The sequence below is a fragment of the Saccostrea echinata genome, unplaced genomic scaffold (genome assembly GCF_033153115.1).
Source record: "Saccostrea echinata isolate AGI-Se365-2 ecotype Australia unplaced genomic scaffold, CSIRO_AGI_Sech_v1 ptg000002l, whole genome shotgun sequence".
Taxonomy (NCBI): Eukaryota; Metazoa; Mollusca; class Bivalvia; order Ostreida; family Ostreidae; genus Saccostrea; species Saccostrea echinata.
The window spans coordinates 20,360,941-20,378,480 of record NW_026889751.1 but is presented as its reverse complement, the minus strand read 5'-3'; the positions used below and the strand labels follow the sequence as shown (position 1 = coordinate 20,378,480).

Below are 17,540 nucleotides of genomic sequence, written 5' to 3'. Positions count from 1 at the left end.
CCACCTGTAATGCCTTCAACGGAAGTTGCCACATTCTCAAAACAGACACTTTAAAAATTTTTACCTACCGCCAATTAAAACATACACGTTATAATATATGTAAAATCGTGATTTAGATGGACAAATTATCCTCAGTATAAAATTCTGAACTATTTATGAGCTGAATGATTCATTTCTTTCTTCTTTTTTTTTTTATAAGTTGTATAATGTTTATTTCAAAACAGAACACAGAAACAAGTGTTACGGTTATCTCGCTTAGACAATAGTCAATAACAGCAAACAAATGATAAAATGTGTAAACAGATGTTCGTCTTCATTTTTAACAGACATAAACACAGGCACGTCGTGAAGTTTTTTGAAAGGGGGCAACTGGAAAAATAATTGACAACCTACCTGAAAAGTCTTTGACAAGCAAAAACAAAAGGAATTAAATTATCCAAGCTCGAAAATCCTATTTTGGGGTAGGGGTGACAGGTGGATGGCTGGGGGAGGGGGGGGGGGGTTAGTTAGGATGATAAGGTTTCCATTCTTTTAACAAATTCTTGAATTAGTAACATTGAAGGAGTTGACTTTACTAGGCGCTTGGTTTCTGGAGGGTATATTTTGTGTATTATTTTTTCTTGCTCTGTCTGAATACACCCGTTAAAATAAAAATAAAAAATGGCTGAAATTAGCACGTTTTAAAAATATCATATAACTGCATATAAAAAGAGTGAAGGTATGACAGTTGCCATCTTAGATTTCAAGGGGTGCCTCGGTTAACGCTTGAGTATAATCTATATCTACACTTCCGTTGTCAGGTGAGATCTAGCTTCAAAAATGATTGAACATCTGCCGAGTGGCACTTGCCGTAAATAATATGTATTAAACCAAAACGTCCTCGATACTAGCTCAGCACTGAAACTATGGAAGTGATGATTTCTAACTATGTAAAATGTAGAGGCATCCCGGAATTATACGAAAAGTCTAGAGAGGTCAGGAACTTGTTCTCTGTATACTGTACTGAATCTGCACTGATTGATTGATTGTATGTTGTTTTACGTCCCGTTCGAGAATTTTCACTCATATAGATCGGTGCAGGGCTTCAGATTTAACCCTTACTCGGCACTCATTGCCATTGAGCAGTGAGGGTTTTTTATCGTGCAACTGTTACCGTGACACGGGGCCTCGGTTTTTAAGGTCTCATCTCATGCCGAGTGCTTGACGAAGGAATAGTTGCTACCTATTTTTTTTTTTTATCGACGTAGGTCAGTCGGGCCAAGATTCGATCACACGACCTTCCGATCACAGAGCGAGCGCTCTGCCGACTGAGCTACCATGACGGTTAATCTGCACTGAGGATGCTTGTATATTAATACTACTAAATGTCCTTGTAGTTTATAAGTCGTTTATTTGTGAAGATATTTGCCGATTTCCCGCTTTATAGTTCACTCTAGGTCCTTGTAGTTGTACAACCTATCCCCCTTCCGGTACGCGATATTAAAAAAAAAAATCAATTTGCATTATTTAAAAATGATTGCGAACTTATATGAATAAGATATGAAGAACTAAAGAGAATAAAACGTTTTAAGATAAAAACGAGTTCACCTTGAATATAAATCTATCTAAACTTCGACTTTGCAATCGCCATCACCTTACAGCTGTTTGAAACAGCTGTAATATCTAAGAGATGATACACATTTTACCGATTTATACTTCCTGTAAGTTTATCTCTATATAATTGATACCCAATTCGTATAGTGTACAAACGATTTATTACATTTTGAAGTAATTTATTTATTGAATAAAAGTTATATTTTGTCACACTGTGAAATACCAAAATATATGTAATATTCTATCACAGTGTGAAAAAATATCACAAATGCGACAAAACTCTCCATTACCATTCCTTTCACAAAGAGTGTTGTATAAAATACTCCCTGGCCTGTTATAAGATGAGTAATTAAACCATCCTGAAAGTAGGAGTGAAACGGTTCACCGCGGTATCGATTCACCGCGGTATTTTTTCTCGGTTTGATACACGGTGCAAAATCTCTAATTTTCGGTTCGGTTCATTTTTCGATCGGGATCGTTATTCAGTCGGGTTTGGCATAAGGCAAAACACGTTACTCAGTATAAATAAGTATAGAAAACGTAAATTTTTGATGACTGATAGCTTGTAAAATAATTTTTGACAGTCAAATAATTTTAATCAATTTCTTCTAGTCAATTTGCAAATAAAATTCGTAAAATATGTGACTAGATTTAGAAGAAGAAAGCATAAAACAACGTTGAATTTGTTTCCTTCTATCAAAATGTATCGTATCGAAAATAACCGAACCGAGACAAAATTATACAATACGTATCGAACCGTGAGGGAGATGTATCGTTTCACCCCTACCTGAAAGTATCTAAAACTGCAAAAATTTCTCCAAATACAATATGTTGAAATCGATGTTTACAACGTTTTCTATCTCACAATTGCTTAGTTATGACGTCTCAACCGCTCAAATATGACATTTCAGCCTAGAAAGACAGAGGCAAAGGGAAACCCAACGAAAATGTAATTTTAAAAAAATCAAAATTTTGTAGTTGAATGTGGAATTTAATTCACTCTTGAGACAGAATTTTTTTTTCATATTTTCGTGGTTTGGACTCGTAAAATATATATTTAAGAAACCCTGTCCCACTCGTGAAATAAACTCCATTCGTATAATAACTCGTATAATCTTTAATGTTATAGGTCTGGGAAATAAATGAGAAAAAACTCTATATTCAACTACAAAACATTGAATATATTTATGAAGCATAAGCATACTATGCAGAAGTAGTGGACAGCTTTTTTTTCTATAGAATTTCTGTGTGTAAGACATCATTTTCCGTCGAATTGATTGGAAAATAAACCGGCGATAGGCCTGCCTAACGTTTTTCTTCTACTCTAATACATGGATGGATCCGGCCTTTGCAACGTTTACAACTTTTTTTTTTTTTTTTTTTTTTTTGAAGTGCCGTTTGTGCTTGGCAATCGCCGCTGCACGCGCACTAACCCTCCGGTGAATATGGCTTCGAACCCAGTGGGTTTGTAGTCTTTGTTTGTATGTTGTTTAACGTCCCTCTAGAGAATTTTCCACTCATATTGAGACGCCACCTTTTGCCGGTGGAGGGCTGCAAATTTTTACCTATGCTTGGCACTTAGGGCCTTTGAGCAGTGAGGGATCTTTTTCGTGCCGGTGTAACGACGAAAAGTGACCCCCGTAGAATATTGACCGGAGTGTCAAATTTCTACGTGAAAAAGTGACCCCCGGTCAATTTTCTACGGCAAGCAGGGTCATTTTTCCACCGTAGAAAACCCTTCCAGGCTGGTAATTCTACGACTCCACACACGTTAAAAAATGACCCCCATAGAAATCTGACTCCCTACTTTTTAACTATAGTAAAACTTGTCTAATCCGGATGTATAATCCGAAATCTTGCGTAATATGATGTTAACTTGAAGTCCATTTCCTTATTTTCATTTGTTTTAAATGTTGTCTAATCCGGAATGTTGCCTAATCCGGCCATTTTCAATGGAATCAGTAGTGTCCGGATTAGACAAATTTTACTGTAAAACCTTTAGAAATGAGATACGCGGTCATCCCATGGTTGGGGGGGGGGGGGGGTTCGGCGAAAGCCTAGAGATAACTGCGTCTCCCGATTTTTTTATACTCTCAAATTGACTTGGGAGCAAAGTACATTCTCCCTCCTTAACACCACTTCCTAATACTATCATCATATACAATGTATGCGGTATGTTTTTGTTTTTGTTTTTGTTTTTGTTTGTTTGTTGTTGTTTTTTACTTCCCATGACTATATATGTATGTGTGAACTCATTCAAGTTAACTTGCAACACATTCAAGTTAAATATCTTGTTTTATACAAGTAGAAGAAATATACAAGTATGATATCAAGCGGGTCAAAATAAGAGTAAATTTTAAGTACCCATACCAGAAAAGCTAAATTTACAACATCAAAAATGCAAAAGACAGCTCAGTTGTATATGCAAAAGATACTGACATAACTTTAACATGAAACTGTAACACCACAATTTTTCATCCCTCTCTCTCCCCTCCACCTGCAATTACTCTCCTCTAATCACCCTCTCTCTCCAAACACTCATTCACTCACACTCTCCTCTCTATAATCCCCACTTACTCTCTCCACACACACTCTCTCCCACTAACTCTCTCTCTCCCGCCACTCTCTCTCTCCCCTACTCTCTCTCTTTTTCTCTCTCTCTGTACACTCGCTCTCTCCCCACCCTTTCTCTCCCCAGTCATTCTGTCTTTCTCCCCACTCTCTCTCTCTCCCCATCTCTCTCCCCTCCCTTTTCCCACTCTCTGTCTCCCTTCTCCCCTGTCTCTCACTCTCTCCCCTCTCCCTTCCCCCTCTCTGCCTCTCCCCACTCTCTCTCTCTCTCTTTCCCCCACTCTTTCTCTCTCCATTCTGTCTCCCTCTCTCCCCACTTACTCTCTCCTCACTCTCCCTTCCTCTCTCTCTCCCCACTCTTTCTCTCCACTAATTCTCTCTCTCCACCCTCTCTCTCCCCCACTCTCTTCCTCTCTCTTTATTTATTTTTTGTTTATCAGTCTCAGTAACACTTAGACCTTGTTGTAAAATAAATTATATATATGCCTGATACATACATTTTTCATAGTTTTTTACAATAAAATAAAAAATTAAAAATAATGAAGAAATAATGGAGAAAATTTTTATCGTTATTTTAGAATAAATTATAAAATGTTTATTCTTGATCTTTTTACTTTAAAATGAATTTAGCAGAATTGTTTATTTATGCAAAAAATGAATGCAATTTAAAATTATACGGGCGATAACTCCACATTATAGAAAATAATGCTTCTCAGTTCACAATTAGATCATTTCCTTGTTTGTTTGCGTACTTAATGAAGAAGAATTTTATATGCTCGAAGAACAATACTTATGTGTTTACTAACATGCAAGGAAGATGATATGTCAGCTTGAAATTCCATTTGGATATTACTTATTATTTGTTGTACCGTTATGAAAAGTATCTAAATTATCCACATGTTGAGAGGAGGTCTATAAATTATTCTTTATTTGATCAAGTATGTAATATGGGTTTGACATTCACTATCCGTTTCCCTTGCATGCATTCTATTTACTTATATATTTTTTATAATTTTTGTCCAGTTCAGAAAATCGTTGTCGTTGCGTTGAATGTTAGCCAAAATGCATTTGCATCATAACTCCTTCGTTATTCTACGCATTACCCAGTATGTCATATTTTCTCATTGCATATGAATGTTCGTTTGCTGCTTTATTCAAATGGGTACTGTTAATAAAATCTACATGTAACCTTTACTTAATGCATGGTTCTACTCTACTAACCATAGCTTTTGAATGGATAGTGTTAATGATTTACCGTTGGGCCATCAGTGTAATTTGAGTAAATGTTCACCTTATAACAGGCCTTAGCCATGCTTCTGGGAAAATTACAATCATTCCATTAAGCAGTAGAGCCATTCAATAAAAAAGAGAGCCATGCAAAATTTGTGCTTAAAAATTGTTACAACATTGTCTCTGTCGCGCATACCACCCTCTTCAAGTCATGTAACGTTAAAGAGATGAAATTTGTAAATCTTAATGAATTTAAAACAACCTGCATTACAATGCACATATGCATTATGTAAAAAAGAATCCTTATACTAAGAGGATTTTTCGGTGAAAGGAAAATATTTCTTTTCACTTTTATCCTATTTTCTAAAAACCTCGTTTCGGACAGCAAGAACGCTTAATTAATTTGTTTATTGGAAAGACGTACATGGCGAGAAGGGAATTTTTTTTCCTATAGGCTACTAGCAAATTCAAAGAGTGGATTACAACCCCATCACCCCTTCAAAACTCGCCACTTTAGATACGCTTATACGAATCTCGCATGGTACTTGATTCTAACACAATGTGTTACAATACTTTTTTTGTACAGTTATATATTTTTTGCAAACGCAACTTCAAATGTGCTAATATTGCCAGTCATACTCAGGAAAATATTATGTAAATTAGACTGAGAAGCTTTTTTCATAATGCAACATTCTGTTTTTTCTATTGGTATTTTTTTTTTTACATGTAACTAGAAAGGGGAAAGACGATACTACCTTATATAAACTTGTGTGTCTTGTTATACCAAACACCTCTTCTTCTTTTTTTATAAGCAATCAATTTTTTAATATAAAAAGCCTCATTTTGTTAAAAACTTTGTTGACACTAACAAACGACAAAAAACATTGGTAAAGATTTTGAGCTAGTCACTTTTTGTGACCCTGATATCGAAGGTCAGAGGCATGTTGATTTAGTTCTGTGTTATTTTAAAATTTTTCACAAATGTAATATTTCCCTATATTTTTATGAGAAAACGTTTGAGACTTTATTCATAGAAAATCAAAGATATTTACGAGATCGAATTTTCTTATCAATCTTCCATTTTTTTCACGCAAATTTATTTGGGTAGGGTTCCAAAACGTTAGCCTTTCTTATAATTTCTAAAGAAAAAAGGAAAACTATTTTTATTTGTTGCACATTATTTTCCCATAGTAAAACCAAAGAGGATTACAATTATGGAAGCTATACATTTTTTTTTATTTATATATGTCTTTTTCTTACACCGACTAAGAAAATGATCTTGATTTTTTAAATAATTACAACTGTGAAAACGTATATTTATTAAATGTGCTAAAACAAATAAAAAGAATGTACGACCACGTATTCTTGCTCTAATAGTGATAAAAGTTTTATCATTATAACTTTGTTAGTCTTTCCTTTAATGGGGATAAAACATCTTGTATTATTAATGTAAGTATAGTATAACCTTTTAATTTTGTCATTTAAACTTTAAAGCTTTTAGAAATGAACTCTTCATATCATGAGGCTGCGTGTTTTAACCCCAGTGTTTTTGCCCAACAAGAATTTTCCTACCAAAACCATGCAGTTTTTTTTTTCCTGGTATCCAAAAATGACACAGGGTCATTGTTCTACATGGTCATTTTTCTACAATCCACATGGAGAAAAATGACCCTAAGGTATGGAATTCCATATACGACAGTCAACTGCTTACTGCCAACTGCTCACTGTTTACTACCAACTGCTTACTGCCAACTGCCACTGCTCATCGATGATATTGCCTGTTTTGTTATCTTTAAGGTATTCAATGTATTACGAAGGAGTTTTGAACAATTTTGAATCGTTTTAAACTAGTTAAAAATACATTGCTTGATAACGATGAAAGTGAAATGAACCTAATTCACATGACTGATAACACATAAGCTGATCATTTTGCACCTGAAAATTTTTGAAGAGCATTCTGCCCTTGATGGAAAGAAGAAAAATTTAATTTTGTCAAAATATCTGTGGTGAATGATTTATTTTATTTCATATTTTAATAAAAAGAGTGCTTATGTATATTTTCACCAAGAGATTTGTATGAAATTCAGATTACTTTTTTACAATATCTTATAAAGTATGCATTGATCATAGACGTTAATGCAAAATTTAAGGTGCAATTAATTGGACAATAATTAGAATTCTGTAAATTCCTTTGGTGGAGTATGTTTATTTCATAACATCTTCAAAATGCTACTATGATTAATTATTTCGGACCATTCATTTATTAGGTACAAAATATGGTCGTTACACATTGAATACCTTAATATCTTTAATACGCATGCTTAATTGAATAAACCCTATGTTATATTACAATAATAACAAAAATTGGCGGATTCAGGAATTTTTAAACAGTGAAGGCAAGGAAGGAATAAATAGAAGGAAAGCGTATTCCTTCTTGAATACAATACATTTAATTCCCACATTTCCTTGCAGGCAAATAATTCAATAGATTTTTTGATAGGGAGGAGGGTATTAAAGGCTTATATACGTCAGAAAAAAATGGGAGGGGGGACTTTTAGTAGGATCTCTGGTTACATTTGTTGGTATATGCATTTATATCGGAAATACTTCTTAAAAATCATGAAGGCCTTTTACTCTATGTAAAAACAGTTATCTCGGGCAAGGAAAATCAATTTCAGTGCTTGGGGTGGGGGGGGGGGGGGGTTACAACCCAACATAATTCCCTTGAGAAGGAATTTAAAAAAAACCACAGGCGTCTTTATTGAGGGAGCACTACTGTACATAGTATATGTTGGAAATTTAGTGGGTAACCCCCCCCCCCAATGTTTTTACAGATCTAACATTAGCTATTAAAACGAACATAAGACACATATAAAAATTCCCACACATAGGAACGTTTCCTAGGGTAAAAAGAAACACCGAAAGATATTACTACATATTTTACACTAGCCAAAAGTTATGTTATTGAAACTTTCAGTTTAATTTTACACTAGGCAAAAGTTATGTTATTAAAACTTTCAGTTTAATTTTACACTAGGCAAAAGTTATGTTATTAAAACTTTCAGTAATATTTCTAGTATAAATGCATATACCAACAAATGTTACTCAAGACGCTTCTATAAGTTTGTTCTTTTGTCGTATGTGACCCCCCCCCCCTTTTCCCGCGTCAAAAAAGCTACCAAATTATTTGCCTGCAACGAAATGCAAAAATTAAATGTTTGCTTTTAAGAGGAAATACTCCTTTTTCCGATTTACTCCCTCCTCACCTTTACAGTTTAAAAATTCCTGAATCCGCCAAATTTTGTTATTATTGTAAAAACTACGCACGCTAACTCTCGATTCCCGCATACATTTTCCATCCATTTAATTCAATATAAATGGCAATTTGGACATTAAAACTTGTTTGAATGCAAAGAAAAGTTCATTAGTATTAAGTACTAATTTAAAACCAGTGACAAAAAGTTTTAAATTGCTCTTATTTACAACTCCTTTCATAAGGGGGTAGAAAATTTTATCAATTGAAATCAGGCTGAAAACATCACGAGATTTTCAAATACTCACAAAAATTGATAAATGACCCTTAAATCTCACCGTGTGTTTAACTATATGTAAAATTCAACATATGAGATCGATAAAGTGATGAAGTGCATTTTTATTTGTTATCTCATTTGAAATGGGTAATAAAATGACTATTTTCCTGTTTTAAATCTTTAAACACGCGCCCCCCACCCCCACCCCCCTGTAAGACAACAAAACCTTTGGAATGAATAAAAACTGAAAAAAGGATTTGTTGTTTCGCGGGGAAAGATGTTTTGAAAAAAAAATTCCATTTTCCGTTAATTTCTGTAGTGAAAAATTTTCTCTAAATAAAGACTTATATCTCTTTGTTTTCCCAAATAAGTTATGTTCATTCGCGGATCTTGAGGGGGTGGGGTGGGGGATCGGGGGGGGTCTGGACCCCCCTCAGAATTTGTAGAGTTATTTAATGTATATACTAAACCAACTAAAAGTGACCTTTGACACCCCCCCCCCCTTAGAAAACGCGGATTCGTGTTAAGTTGGTATGAAGTCATAGATATGAAGATATGAAGCATAAGAAGTCCCCCCCCCCCCACACACACGAAATAGGTTTTTTTAACGTTTAGGAAAGGAGTTTATGTTTTTGTTTCTTTCTTCTTCTTTTTTTTTGTCAAGAAATTTCTGTGTTGGATTTTTTTTTACAGGGGTGGATCCCTGAAAAAATCCCTGGATCCGCACCTGGTTTTATGAAAATTCACATAAATATCAATATAAATATGAAAATTTATTCAAATATGTGTGGCAGTAGGCAGTTAGCAGTTAACAGTAAGCAGTGAGCAGTTGGCAGTAAGCAGTTAGCTGTCGTATATGGAATTACATACTAAGGCCATAATTTGTTTAAAAAAAAAAAAAAAAAAAAAAAAGGGGGGGGGGTCATTTTTCTACGTAGAATATTGACCAGGGGAACAAATTTCTACGTAGACAAATGATCCACGGTCAATATTCTATGGCGGGGGTCACTCTTCGTCCTTACACCGGCATCTGCTCGGGACCCCGGTTTATACAGTCTCATTCGAAGGACTGGTCTCCACGTCCTGCAGTGGATTTGAACCCGCGACGTAAGGATCAACTACTTACTCCGTGACTCTAGAGCTGAAGCTCTAACAACTGCGCCACGCGGGTGACCGTATGAAATGTTATGAACCATTTGCGTTTTTTTTAATTATGAATTATATAGGGAATTTAAATAGACTCTATAATAATACAGTGAACACAACATTGCAAAAACTGATTCAAGCGAATAAGGATCTACATATATACCAATAAATGGTAATTGGGAAGCTAGGGATCTTGATATGGAATAATCTGTTTCCCCTACCATGAAATGGACATTTATGCAAATGGCATATATATATATATATATATATATATATATATATATATATATATATATATATATATATAGCGGGTGTTTGCAAAATCAGCAGATTGCTGCAGCTGTATAGAGAAGGGGCCAGGTTAGGGTAGTAGAGTAGTGAGGGCGCTGAATAAGCACTAGTAAAAGGGTTACAATGTACTATAGGGCCACGTAAGCCTTATTGCATAGGATGTGTCAACTGGTCGACTACCGTAGCTTTGGCATAAGAAATAAAGGCTGAATAAGTCTGTACTTTTGTGTCAAAGTGAGCTGGAGACACCAGGCCTCAGGATCATGAAACAGACTTAAACTTAAGTCAAAATTCCAGTCGTCCATAAAATATTTACTACTTGTGAGTCAAAACTCTTACTTTGCATGCAACAGCAGTTTAATGATGCAAAGTGAAAAAGCATTTTCATTTTTGACTGCTACAATGTACCCTTCTAAATCATTTCAGTGCAATATACATTTTTTTGACTTAAGCTTAAGATGTTTCATGATCCTGAGGTCAGGTGATTAAAGACGTCTAGTCAGTAACCTGGACCCTTGGTTAGGCCAGTTGTCTGGAGATCATGGTTAAGGGTTAGGACTGGAGGTCCGGGATAAATTGTTTCTTGATTTTCTTCTGATTAGTTTTGCGAATCATAATAAATATATTGGTTAAGTAAATTGTTTGAATAATCACAGTAAATATATTGATTAGGTTTGTACCCAAGTAGACAAGAAACAATTTAGAACTCTCGGGTGTAACCGGGTACGTGTCTTCATGAAAATATGGACCGCTCGACTGGACACAAGTTACATAGTTAACTATAGCAAGTTTTTGTTAGGGAACTCCTGCTTAACCAAGCCAACTCAAAGTGCAGAAATTGACGTTGAATATTAGGTTTTAGAATTTGATATCGTAAATTTAAAAGTAAGCGAGGATTTAAAAAAAATATATGAGAATTGAACTAATCGCTTAATATCAATCAGTGTCGATTTAAGAAAGGAAAATAGTAGTTAACTTATAAGTAGTATCTTCTTTACTAATTTCTAATCTAAAGTTGATTACATGACAAATGTCACAAAACAGCTTTAGATTGAATATTAGAAAAAGCAACTACTGATTAATATTTATTTGAACTTGTTGCGTTAAGGCGACATTTTGACACTTCTTTACCTTTTTATCTCAAAACAGGCTTATCTAAAATTAGCTGAAAACCCTTTCTAGATTTTTTTTACAAGTAATTCCCGTTTTATATAGTTGTACCTAGTATATATATATATATATATATATATATATATATATATATATATATATATATATATATATATATATATATATATATATATTTCATTTACAAGAAAAGATTAAACGCACAAAATGGTATTGTATTCATTTTTAATCTCAAAATTAATTTAACGACTAAAAATAATAATTCTAAACAATGAGCACATCTCACAAATACACATCAAATACTTCAAAAATTACTTGAAAGACAAACAAAATCAGATACAAAAAATCTGAGTATTACGACCCCACTATGGGTCAAACATGGAAATGACATTTGGATCGTCATTTCCAAAAATAGCACCGGGATGTCTCTTTGGAATTACATGTTATCTCAGATAATTACACAAGAAGGACATTCCTGTTTCTGAGCACATTTCCTTTCCCAGCCAGCTTTTGCGGCCGCCACTATTTCATTTATCAAATCGTCTACACCATCTGCACTGAGAGAGGACATCTCTACATAGCTGTAGGCCCCTACTGACGTCGCTAACTCTGTACCCTGTTTTGTAGACACATAAGAACTGCTGACAACCTATAAATAGCAGAACAAAAAAACTTAATGTATAAAAAAGAAAATCTGTTTTCTGACATAGCCTTTTTAAACTAAAGGTATTGTACAAAATCATAATAAGCATCCGGGTTTTGGCATCACCTCTTCCATGGTCTTCCGTTTTAGTTTTTGTCCCGTAAATTATTATAGAAGAAAACGGACACGGAACGACATGCCTGTCATTATATCGTCCAAGGTCAGGATATTTTTTTTATTATGCACTGAAGCTTGATGCAGAACTTGATCTCTTCCATTTTATTAGCCAAAAACTGGGATGGAAGAGTTCATCTTATTTATTGTGTGTACTAAACAATTTGAGAAATTAGGAAACTGTGGTGTTATCAAACTAAAATGTTGGATCTCCTTCCTGGAAAAAAGGAAAAAGGCTATTAAATAAGGAAATCGCTCTCTGAGCGGAAGGGCGCTCATATATACAGTGTATCTTGTACGGAACGTGCCAATGACTTCTCAAGAGTACACATAACGGCGAATAAAGGTTTATTAAGTATTCGAATTTGACTTAATTTTGTTCAGTATAAATACTTCCTAATACATTATCTAGGCCTTAGTAACCCTTAATGAATACATGCTACAACGTAAGGTTCATACACTAGGTTTACCCAGAAAGGCATTATCCTGTATCTATCCCTCACTGACCAATAAATATACAGTTGTTCGTCTGTTCAGGTTCATGTCTGGTCGTACGTCATATCTTTGACATTTAATTTTTTTTCCAAACCAGATAAAGTATATGGGTGCTATAGGGACTCTACATTTTATTTTGTGAATATATTGAATTGTTGGAAAATCTCTGCAAGTTTAAACTTTTTTGACATTGATGAAATTTTAACGTCTTTATATACTTATAAAAAAAGATGCAAATTTCATAAATAATATTAAGGAATTAATAGAACAAGTTTGGTATATTGAAAAACAAAATAGTGTAGGAAATAAATGATCTAGAATGGTTATGACTGTTGAATTGTGCGAACTTTTAAAGTTGCATAAATATTTCAAACTCCGTATATCTCTGTTCATATAAGAAATACTCGAGTAATTCACTGACCTGAATATCGGGCTTTTGGAATCGTACATCTAATTTCGTTCCAACAAGTACGAAAGGTGTGTTTGGTAAATGCTGACGTAGTTCCGGTACCCATGATTCCTGAACGTGAACTAGTGATTTGACGTCATCAATTGAGAAACAAACCAAGAACACATCACTATTTATGTATGACAACACTCTGACCTTCGTGAAGTCCTCCTGAAATATTAATCTCAATGTAGAACATTTCAGTAAAACTAATGTAATTTTGAGATCACCTGACTAATTATTGCTATATATGTTTACGTCCGTCATCGTCCATCGTGTGTAATTTTCAACCAAATATGCCACAAAGCATCCCAGGATTCAATTTTATTCTAAAAAAAAGGGGTCTTGGCAAAAAAAAAAAAAAAAAAAAAAAACAGTTTAGGGTCTTTAAAGCATCTTCCGAATAACCACCAAGCCAGAAACAACAAATATTGGTCCTCCGAAGCAGAGGTAAACAAAAAAGGGGGGTACAAAATTGACATAGAAATGTACAGAAAAAATTCTTAAAACCATTTTCTCACGAATACGAGGCACAGCTTCAATATGAAGTGAAGAATCAAGTCAGGAAAGGGATTTTATTTTAATTAAGGGAAATTATAAAAATCGTACTGAAATTAAACAACGCTTATTAAAGCGTTAAAAAAAGTATTGTTAAAACTTACGGAAATAATTTATTGCAATTGACTTTTCAAAATTTCGTTATTTAACGAGACGCCAGATGTTCTTTGAATTCCGTGAAACGTAAAACGCTTACATTGCACAGAATCATTAACTGACATTAAGATGACCAGTTATGCTTTGATTGATTGAATATAATATCAGTACGATAGTGCAGATAGTTACAAACCAAAATTAGGTAAAAACAATATAATACAGGAGCAATTGGATTTGTATCGCTGAATATTGGTAGTTGATGGTTTTCAAATGCGCTCGCTAACTGATGCAATTTTAAAAAAGCAACTGTTGTCAACATCTCTCTTTACTTTAGATACAAATTCAACATCCCTATTTTTGTAATTAAGTGTTTCAAGGTCAATATCTAATTTTGAATACACCACTAATGATTGATTTCGTGTTGAACTGTTGTTGAAAAATGTGCATAAAAAAGACAATACTATTAATAATACATGCTACATGCAGATTTCTAAATCTTTACAATTATTTTTATATAGCTATACCCACCTTACCGGCTGTATCAAATATATTCAGATGATACGGGATACCCTGTACCGTCACAGTGGCTGAAAAGGGATAAATTAGGTCAGTTAATTAATATCTAGGATATACGAGAAACCTATATTCATAATTGAGATTTGAATTAATAAACATCAAGAACAGAATAAAGATGTATATATATTTCTTGGCTGAACATTATAGAGACAATGATTATACAGTACCGTATACATACAGTGCGTTTTTTTAATTTAATAGCCTATTTTCCAACAATTAACAATAACTTAATCTAACTTTATTTTTATGCCGATGTTTATTTAAACGCAAAAAATAGGTCTATATTACATAAAGCGTATAAGTAAACGCTGTTTTGCTGAATTTATTTCCTGGTTTCAGTTTTTACTTAAAGACTTGACAAAAAAGGGTGAAATATTTTTGTAACATTATAATTATCTATACGAAATCAAGTATTGTTAAAAAGTAGGATCGAGAAAAACGGAAACATAGAATTTGCATCGCATTTAAAATTATGTAATGAATTGAGTGCCATTCTAGGCTAAGAGAAAATGTTACGGTATATCAGGGTTATGGAGGGGTTTAGGGAAACTATCTTTGGAGTACCTAATAGAGAGAAAACCAACGTTCAAGTATACCCTCGATCTTAAAATTAAAACTTTATATTAATTAGGCCTACATGTACATACATGTACATTATGGTTTTGAATATTTATAAATGCAACTGAATATAATCCGAACACATTTTAAATTTTTCATGTATCAAATTTTCGAATTCGATATAAATGTTTGATTTAAAATGCATCAAAATAAATTCAAGTAAACTTTCAAAACATATTCCTTTTTGCTAAATTCTTATTCTCATGACCTGATATGAACTGTATCTTCATAATACACAAAAATAATGAAACGTAAAGAATATCATTAAGTCATGCCTGCAGGATTTGGTTACCTAACAGTGTTAAAATCAGTTGTAACCTTTAATAACGATAGGAGGAGGTTATAAACGATTGACTCAGGGGACGACCAGGTAATGCTACCAGACCACAACCTCGCACTTAATTAATGCACAGGTGAACGAATACCCTAACCACAGTATGCACCTAATAACTCAAAAACCTTCACATCCAGGTATTTTAAAAGATAAACGCCCTATTACTAATAAATTGGCTTTTCTTTTTCTTTTTTTCTTTTTTTTTTTCTTTTTTCAAGATCCCTGATATCGAATGAATAGTTTACTGTAAATCTAAGAAGAAAGATTTGAAATATCTCACACACGCTACTTTTCTATTTTCCTCAATTTCAAAAGTCTTTCATGCCATTCGGCTAAAATTCCAATATAGCCAAAGAAATGAAACGGAAACACAGACGTTTCACTGATTTTTAAATCAAACAGCAATACAAACTGTCATCATACACAAAACAATCCGTTAAGGGAAGTCTAGAAACCATCCATAAATAGTCTACCTGAATAATTGTCAAACAGAGTTGGAGAATAGTCCGATTTAAATGTTCTCGAAGAAATCCTAGCAGCTAAGCTGGACTTGCCAACGCTCATATCTCCCACCAGAACACATTTCAAACTGAGTTTATCCCAGAAGGTATACTTCTGTTTCATTTTGGGACCTTTGTTAGCTCCAGTAAACCTTTACATGCTCCACTCACTTCCACACACGCGAGAATACTGATTTAACATAAACAGGAAGGGGACGGGTACTCACAAGGCCAGCGATTGGCTGCAGCGTCAGCCCAAAATGACAGTTTCCGCGAAAAAAAGTGTTTTATTTGTCTCAGCAGTTTTTATCACTTTTAACAAAAGAACTTATAATTTGGAGGTCATGTTTGTCAATACGTTGCCGAAGAAGAGATCGAATTAATTTCTAATGACTATTTATAATACTGACTTTATATTTTATATATTTATAAGTTACTCATTGTCGAGTGAAAGGGTGGAGAGAATTATGCACCCGCTCATGGTCTTTGTTCTCTTTTTATAAAGGAAACGTGATTCAGTTGATCATTGCTGCTATGTACACAGAAGTTAAAGACGAGCACCGTTTTATGAATCACCAAAAAATGTTAATACATGTACTCATACATAGGTCAGTTGCCTGTCGTTTTCAGTTTCCTGTCTATATGTCACCATCACAGGTTACTAAACTAAAAAATGACTTCAAAAGTTAATCCAGCATTACTAACAAACCCGATGTCGAATTTGGTGTTTGATTATTTTGTTTAAACCACAGACAATCCCAATGTCTAATTTGTATTGTTTAAAACCAGATATAATTTGTGTATTTTCTGTTTGAGTATCCACATCCGTAAACTGTTATATCTGTGTTGAGGATGAACGATGTCAGGTTTACATCATGGTGAAGAAAACGTGTCAATGTCAAAAGGAAGGATATTCACATGCCCGTCTTTACACAAGTACATACTCGTAATTTTCTACATTAAAGTATCGCCATAGATTTTGTATTTTTGGATAATACTTCGAAGTATAATATGTTTTGTCTCCATATTTTAAAAGTTTTCAATTCTGACTTCTGAATAATTGAGGGCAGGTGGGGAAATACACATTATTATGCTTCCTGTCAGTTTGTCTCTTTATAATCAATACCCAACTATTTTCGCATAGTGTTCTAAGGATTTATATAGCGTAAGCATACTATGCCGAAATAGTGCACGGCTGTCTTTTCTAGAGAAAATGTAATTAGCACCCACGCTGGGGGTCGAACTCACGATCTGTCAGTCCAACGCGTTACCGATTACGCCACAAACACCGCTACTTTACGGAATGTATTTTCAAGTATATAAACGTAGTTTTTATACATTTGTCACAAAACAAGAAATAAATGAATATATTTTCTAAAAGACTGATATTATTGATAAGGATCTTAAAGAAAAATTCTCTAACAAATAATCGAATTTATCAGTAACCAAAATTGCAACGTAACATGAACTGGTTCTTCGGAGTCAATAAAACGCTTTTTGATATAACGCTTGATTAAAGAATGTTCAAGAAAATTTTCATTTAGATTTAACGTCTGCAAACAGGTTTGGGATTGAGAATTTAATTAAATTGTCGTATACAAACAACAGT

At 33.9% G+C, this 17,540-nt stretch overlaps 1 protein-coding gene across 1 annotated transcript; it reads right to left on the bottom strand.

Moving 5' to 3' along the window:
* Positions 1-11,697: 11,697 nt before the first annotated feature.
* Positions 11,698-16,186, bottom strand: LOC133201254 (cdc42 homolog). The gene is made up of 4 exons (XM_061337052.1): positions 15,905-16,186; positions 14,432-14,490; positions 13,223-13,420; positions 11,698-12,138 (listed from the first exon to the last, which is right to left on the bottom strand). The coding sequence occupies exons 1-4, from the start codon at positions 16,053-16,055 to the stop codon at positions 11,938-11,940; spliced, it is 609 nt and encodes a 202-aa protein (XP_061193036.1). The 5' UTR covers positions 16,056-16,186; the 3' UTR covers positions 11,698-11,937.
* Between the last annotated feature and the right edge of the window lie 1,354 nt (positions 16,187-17,540).